This window comes from Penaeus monodon, chromosome 39, assembly GCF_015228065.2.
Source record: "Penaeus monodon isolate SGIC_2016 chromosome 39, NSTDA_Pmon_1, whole genome shotgun sequence".
Classification (NCBI taxonomy): domain Eukaryota; kingdom Metazoa; phylum Arthropoda; class Malacostraca; order Decapoda; family Penaeidae; genus Penaeus; species Penaeus monodon.
Window position 1 is genome coordinate 7623202 of NC_051424.1, and position 8481 is coordinate 7631682.

The window sequence follows — 8481 nt, forward strand, 5'->3', positions numbered from 1 at the left end:
AACATTTGTTATCATGATCCACGCTAGCAACACTGAAAAAACTCCCTACCCGTGCCCCACGATCACACACGAGAAAGAGCTCATGGAGAAAACTCCCGCGAATATAAACTGATATTACGAGTATCTCATTTTTGTTTGACACCTTCGTTTATATAATTTTATTTGTACCGACACAAATATATATCGGCTTGATATAAAACTTGCGTATATATATATATATATATATATATATATATATATATATATATATATATATATATATATGTGTGTGTGTGTGTGTGTGTGTGTGTGTGTGTGTGTGTGTGAGTGTGTGTGTGTGTGTGTGTGTGTGTGTGTGTATTTATTTATTTATTTATTTTCCATCTGTCACAAACGTATCCTTATCGACATTAGCGTATAATATGAAACTTGTAGAGGGTGAATGCTAATTGCCACTACACAGATACCCGCTTTTACACGTAAAACAGCAGATTTACTGATAATTGCATTGACTCGTATCCCTGGCAGTGTGTCTTGCATCTTCTGTGTAAAGTACTAAGGATTTGGATTAACTTTAATCCGGAATTAACTTTTCGCATACAGAAGACGCTTTTAGCAATTTTGGGATTAACATTCTGTTTAAGAGTAAGTACTTACTTTTTCATGAAAAAAGTTTCTATGAAGTTACTTTCGCTGAGCATATCTGATACCACCGAAAAAAGTAAACTTCAGACTGCTTTAATTTTGAAAACAATACACCAATATTGTACAGAAATTATGATTTTGATTAACCTATCCAAGAAAGACAGAGTTGTTGACCTTCACAAGAATATATGATGTCCAAAAAATAATTGTATATAAGAAGCATCTCAGACAACAAAAAAGTGTTCTCCACATACAGTAGAGGTTTAAAATGTGATGGACACAACAAGCCATTTATTCTCATAATAGCAGATAAATGCATTAGCGAATGTTGAGCCCGGGGGACTGCCCATTACCACACCATCAGTTTGTCGGTACAGTTGACTATCATGATCAGATATAAAACCAGAAATAAGAAAGTGACACACTATACTTTAAGAATTTTGAGAAATTTACATTTGTCACCCCCCCCCCCCTCCCTAAGCCTGTAACGAGTACCAACCAATGCTCTTTCTAAACAACTGGACTTTCATTACATCGACATTTAAACAACCCTAGTAATACGCCTGGAATATGCATGTACATTGAACTTATATAATACTTTATTTTTTTGTAACTTTTGCTATGTGTACCATTTTTAAATTGAATGTTTTCTTTATTTATATGTATCATAATTGTTTATTTTAATTTTTTGTTCCTGTATATGTAGTCTGTTCTGTAATAGTTTTTGTTCCTGCATTAGATATTGAAAATGGACACAGATCGATGTCCGAAAGCTCAATAGAAAAAAACAAATGGTTTCGCTCTTACTTGTTCGACTCCTTTTCCCGCGCGGAATGTCTGTGGTTAAAACATACATGTTTTAACCACACAGAGAGAGAGAGAGAGAGAGAGAGAGAGAGAGAGAGAGAGAGAGAGAGGGGGGGGGGGTAAAAAGTACACCAGTTATGCTTCATGTATATATGTATACATAAACACATAAATATTCGCAAATCCCTGCTTGTGTTAAATAGTATATAATGATATTAATAATAATAATAATGTTAATAATAATTGTAATAATAATAATTACGACAGTAATAATAATGATGATATTGCTACTACTATTACTACTAGTAATAATGATAATAATAAAATACAGCTGAGTGTTTAAGTTATGCCAAAGAGGACGATAGACATTTTAATCTTATGATGCAAGAACACGACGACTTCACGTTTTCTATGATGTGTCAGTCTACGAAAATTTCAGTTGCCCCTAAAGGTTTTCTGTGACTGATGAACCATTGGCCTACGTAGTATTGGGATGTGATATCGCAACTGCTAGGAAGTGAGTACTTATGTTGATACACGCAAATACTGATCTATTCCCCCCACACGGATACACGCATTAACATAGACAGACTTTCTCCCTTTCGTTCTCTGTCTCTGCCTGTCTGTCTCTATGTACGCTTGTACAATCACGGATATAAACTGTTATGTATGGACACACACACACACACACACACACACACACACACACACACACACACACACACACACACACACACACACACACACACACACACACACACACACACACACACACACACACACCATGTACACAACAGTTTATAGCTGTGACTGTACAAGCGTATACATTCATTCATTCATGACAGGCTGTAAAGACAACTTTATCAGTTTCTCTGAAGATAATAAATTTTCCCAGTGAGAGCCTGACAAAGCTTCTAAAATTCATGATATAATGAAGGCACTTTAGAGAGTGGGTGCACCTAATGATATGATAATTTCACATACAACAACAATCAAAAGCATAATTTTACATAATCAAAATGAGTTATTTTCTGACGCCATGAGTTAATGAAAATATCAAAACGCATTTAGGTTAAATTTAAATGAGAATACGCTTTCAATTTTATTTACGCACAATTCTGTTGTATGTTAAAAAACATTAAAATTAATCTTGATTCAGCTTTTCATAAAAATAATATATAATTTATACTTAACGTAAATGTGAAAGAGCAATGGGTTCACATGATTTATAAGGATAAAAGCGTTGACTTGTTTTAGAAATCGTACGAATCCATAGAATTTTGGAATTTAGAAACATTTGCGGTGAACAATACCAGGGCCGGACTCATCGTATTCCTCCTTGGTGATCCACATGGACTGGAAGGTGGACAGGGAGGCCAGGATGGAACCGCCGATCCACACGGAGTATTTGCGCTCGGGAGGAGCAATGATCTTGATCTTGATAGTAGAGGGAGCCAAGTTCGTGATTTCCTTCTGCATGCGGTCAGCGATACCAGGGTACATGGTGGTACCACCAGACATGACGGTGTTGGCGTACAGGTCCTTCCTGATGTCGACGTCGCACTTCATAATCGAGTGATAAACAGTTTCGTGAATGCCACAAGATTCCATGCCGAGGAAAGATGGCTGGAACAGGGCTTCAGGTGCACGGAAACGTTCGTTGCCGATGGTGATGACCTGACCGTCGGGAAGTTCATAGGACTTTTCAAGCGAGGAAGTTGCTGCTGCTTGTGCCATTTCATTTTCAAAGTCTAGAGCCACATAGCAAAGCTTCTCCTTGATGTCACGGACGATTTCACGTTCGGCGGTGGTGGTGAAGGAGTAGCCACGTTCCGTTAGAATCTTCATTAGATAGTTGGTCAGGTCACGACCGGCCAAGTCGAGACGTAGAATAGCATGAGGAAGAGCATAACCTTCGTAGATGGGGACAGTGTGGGTCACGCCATCACCAGAATCAAGAACAATACCGGTGGTACGACCAGAGGCGTAGAGGGATAGCACGGCCTGGATGGCCACGTACATGGCGGGGCAGCTGAAGGTTTCGAACATGATCTGGGTCATCTTCTCGCGGTTGGCCTTGGGGTTGAGGGGAGCCTCAGTGAGGAGGACGGGAGATTCCTCAGGAGCAACACGGAGTTCGTTGTAGAAAGTGTGATGCCAAACCTTTTCCATGTCGTCCCAGTTGGTGATGATACCGTGCTCGATGGGGTACTTGAGAGTGAGGATACCTCTCTTGCTCTGGGCCTCATCACCGACGTAGGCATCCTTCTGACCCATGCCAACCATCACACCCTGATGACGGGGGCGGCCAACGATGGAGGGGAAGACGGCGCGAGGGGCGTCGTCTCCGGCGAAGCCAGCCTTGCAGAGGCCGGAGCCATTGTCACAGACCAGTGCACTTGCTTCGTCGTCACACATGGTGATCACCTAAAATCTGCAATAAATGCGAGGAAGTCATTTTTTCGCGAGTCCATGAATTTATACAATATATATAATGAATAACATAAATCAAAGAATATGCATGTAATTAGAATCCTCCTGTGCATACATAAACGCTCACATTCACTCATTCGAACACATACACATATATGGACACACAGACCCACACACATACATATTCCCTTTACACGTTTCATAGATTTCTCTTACTCTTTTCTCTCTTCATTTCTCTCTCTCATTATCGACCAATTTAACAGTTGTTCATTTCCAGACACACATGGCTATGCACATGTACCATTCTATAAAAGGAATTATATATGAATAGCTGGCATATATATATGCATGAACACATGGGCAAACCGTATACAGCAAAGCAACAAGAATAAACATACGGAAAAGGAAGAGATAAATAAAGATATTGATAGATGATAAGAGAGAGAGAGAGAGAGAGAGAGAGAGAGAGAGAGAGAGAGAGAGAGAGAGAGAGAGAGAGAGAGTGAGAGAAAGGGGGGGAGGGAGAGAAAAAGGGGAGGGGGAGGGACGAAAGGAGGCAAAAAGAGAATTTGAAGTGAATTGATGACTGGAACACAACTTTGGGCAACCAAAAATGAGCTTCAGGTGAGCGAAATTCACTTCGCATGATTTCAATAACCATAATGCCTTTGACATGAAATACTTTCACACACCAACATCAGAGTCTGTTCATCACAAACCACGTAAAGGTCTAAGGGCTTCACTTACTTCGAGCAAAGATACGAAACACTGGCTTGAGCGACGACTCTGCACTTCCTCTCGGTGACCCTCTACCTGCAACACGGCACTGCAAGGCGGGGGTTTATTTGCGATTCATATATCAATCAGCGGGTCTTGTTGTGGCCATATATGTAGGCACAAGGCATCTTCCCTGCTGCCAAGAGTGGATTGACAATGACGCTTATTGCTGCCAAGATAGACGAATGATTATGGTGATAACGAATATGAAAAAAAATGAATCACTGAATATTGATCAGAAGGGGACGTCCTTCTCCTGACTTACAACATGAAACGAATCGCAAAAGGTGAAATAATTCGGTAAATATGAGAAACTTAGGAAGAACAGTATCAAGTTACCATTATAGGTCACTTGGCAGACCAATAAGCGTGTCATCACGGAGCAAGAGCCAATACTGTCATTAGATTACCTAACGTTGACTGGCACGCCGCTAACAAACCATAGGGCCGCGTACCTCATCCCCCTCCACACCTATAATCTTCAGGGCCAGTTCTTGTTGTTTTGTTTTGTCAACGGTATTTATCTGTGTCGCTTGTTTCTCTGTTTCTCTCTCTTTCAGGTATCCTATGCCTTCGTGATGTAACTCCTATTATGCAATTTACCCTTTGTTGAGCCTGTTTATCACCGTTAAAGAATACATCTAATTAAACAGGTATGGACTGGTAGATAACGTGACTAAGATTTACTCTCAAAACACAGATAGCTGAAATACACATGACTTGAACCAATAATCTTTTTTTTTTTTACCAACTTATTTTTGTCATAGGAATGTTGTCGCCTGAATATGTGGTACAACAAAAATATAGGTTTATGGAGGGGACACATACATACGGTGATAAAATCAGAACTACAAAAAATCATACGAAATGCGGTTTGTAGATTCTGATTTTCAGTAGATATCATATAGCAAATACTATATAATATAACTAGTGCATGTACAATCTATAATGCAAAAGGACATTGGTCACGGGCAGATGGCAACATAAATCCACGCCTTCCACACGCCATAATCTACTTGGCAATGAAGAATATTAGCTAAGACTCTTATAGCGAAAGATGTGCTGCAGTCATTCAGATAATAATTTCATCTCATATGATGTATCAGAAATAAAATTGTTTACGATCCTACATTCGGTATATACTATTCTCTTCTGTTATTTATCAATGATTCATCTATTTATTAATTTATGTTATCTCAAGCGTGACGAAGTTCACCAACGCCTGTACAGCCACAAGAGTGATAGAAAAAAAAAACACGCGGTCATCTCAGTTGATGTTCTAGAATATATAATCATATCATCTTTTTAATTCGGTACGTTACACTAAGATATGTTAAACTCTATAACCAGGTGATTGAATTACTCAACTAATGTTTATTGTGGTGTCTACAGTCGCTAAAACATATCTTTAATCGGGAGTAGATGAAACCGAGACGATCAAGGAGTTGATCCGGAAAGGTTGGTAATTGTTCTCGAAACTTAGAACAGACTAAACTTCGTCATGTGTTTGAATAGTGTTTCGAGCTGATATGGCTAGGGCCTCGTATTGTGGCAATATCAGCAATGGAGACCTCACGGACCATTCGTAGCACCGTAATTGCGTTTTACTATGAGGGACTATCAAAAGCCATTACATGAAGATTAGGTATTTCGAAGCCAACCGTGTTTCTGGGGATCCATGGATACCTGGACACTAGGTTTACCAGAGACAAGGCCAGAGGTGGGCGCCCTAGATGCACGACGGAGGAAGATCAGGTAAATTCCATACAAAACCATAAATCAATGTGCTATATAAAAGACAAGTTGGAACTTTGCATTCAAGGGCATGAATACCACGAGTTAATGAAAACTATTTGATACTCAGTGGCAACACCCCTCGAGCTGACTGGGTTTGAGAAGAGGGTGTGGTTCGATAGATAGTTATTCTAATTATTATTATTATTATTTTTTTAACTGCCCATAACTGCTGCAAGAAGTGCGGACCCCGTCTGTTCTGTTGGCAACATCCGGCTGGTTTTCGCATTATGCAATCAGATACCCCCACAAAGCTCAGGGTTTCCACGAGATCTCATTCCAGTTGAGGATGTCTGGGCAGCCATGGGCAGAGACTTCGACCAAGATCATCCCGCAATTACCATATGGTCGTTGCCCAAGCAATTACAAGGGAGCATATTAAAGGCGGTGTAAGTGGCATCCATGCCACGTAGACCTGCCAGTAGATTTAAAAGTATTAGGCATATAAAAATCCCCACCATTTTCATCGTCGTATTAGATCGTCGTCAGAACGAGTAACGATGTATATATATATATTTCTTATCGTGTGTACACACACACACACACACACACACACACACACACACACACACACACACACACACACACACACACACACACACACACACATACACATACATGTGCACACATACACAGATATATTTATGTGTGTGTGCATGTACACACACACACACATATATATATATATATATATATATATATATATATATATATATAATATATATATATATATATATGATATATATATATATATATATATATATATATATATATATATAGTTTGATGTGTTGTGTATATACAAATATATACATATACACACACTGATACACACACACACACACAGACACACACACACACAGACCACACACACACACACACACACATACACACACACACACACACACACACACACACACACACACACACACACACACACACACACACACACATATATATATATATATATATATATATATATATATATTATAATATATATATATATATATATATATATATATATATATATATATATATATATGTAAACACATATGAGAATTTGTATATATTATATTTCATCTCTGTTCATATCTACATCTATATCTACCTCTTACCTTGGCACTGATTTCTCTAAATCACAACCTGTTTCTTCCTTGCCCATATCTGTTTCTATCCCTGCGTAGAGACCACATGGGTATATACGAAACCTTAACACTAATGTGGTGCGAGTATGGTTTCATTTATAATTTTAATTCAAAGAAAGAAAGAAGAAAATATTGTGACCTTTTATTGCTTAAAAAGTGTATTTATTCTTGGGATATCATACCATAGATATAACATCCAACTCTCACAGTTATGCGTTTCTTCTGTTTAACAGAAGAGCATCTGAAAAGCAATTGGCAGAGAACAAAGGCGCTTAGCACCACTTTAGAAGCACTTGCGATGGACAATGCCAGGGCCGGACTCGTCATATTCCTCCTTGGTGATCCACATGGCCTGGAAAGTGGACAGGGAAGCCAGGATGGAACCACCGATCCACACGGAGTATTTACGCTCGGGAGGAGCAATGATCTTGATCTTGATGGTAGAAGGAGCCAGAGTTGTGATTTCCTTCTGCATGCGGTCAGCGATACCAGGGTACATGGTAGTACCTCCAGACATGACGGTGTTGGCGTACAGGTCCTTCCTGATATCGACGTCGCACTTCATGATGGATGTGTAGACAGTTTCATGGATGCCAGAGGATTCCATACCAAGGAAGGAAGGCTGGAACAGAGACTCAGGGGCACGGAAACGCTCGTTACCGATGGTGATGACCTGACCGTCGGGAAGTTCATAGGACTTGTCCAGGGAGGTTGATGCAGCTGCCTGAGCCATCTCGTTCTCGAAGTCAAGGGCGACATAGCAAAGCTTCTCCTTTACGTCACGAACGATTTCACGTTCGGCGGTGGTGGTGAAGGAGTAGCCACGCTCAGTCATGATCTTCATGAGGTAGTCAGTCAAGTCACGGCCGGCCAAGTCGAGACGCATGATGGCGTGAGGAAGAG

The 8481-nt window shown here is 39.8% G+C and overlaps 2 protein-coding genes across 2 annotated transcripts in view; both read right to left on the reverse strand.

Moving 5' to 3' along the window:
• Positions 1–2520: 2520 nt before the first annotated feature.
• Positions 2521–4733, reverse strand: LOC119597275 (actin-5, muscle-specific-like). Its single transcript, XM_037946810.1, has 2 exons — positions 4612–4733; positions 2521–3865 (listed from the first exon to the last, which is right to left on the reverse strand). The coding sequence occupies exon 2, from the start codon at positions 3847–3849 to the stop codon at positions 2719–2721; it is 1131 nt and encodes a 376-aa protein (XP_037802738.1). The 5' UTR covers positions 3850–3865; positions 4612–4733; the 3' UTR covers positions 2521–2718.
• A 2971-nt stretch (positions 4734–7704) lies between these two features.
• LOC119597276 (actin-2, muscle-specific-like) overlaps positions 7705–8481 on the reverse strand; it is a 2858-nt gene continuing 2081 nt past the window's right edge. The window contains exon 2 of the mRNA XM_037946811.1: positions 7705–8481. This exon is cut by the window's right edge and continues 530 nt beyond it. Coding sequence (XP_037802739.1) covers positions 7862–8481 — 620 coding nt within the window. The 3' untranslated portion in view covers positions 7705–7861.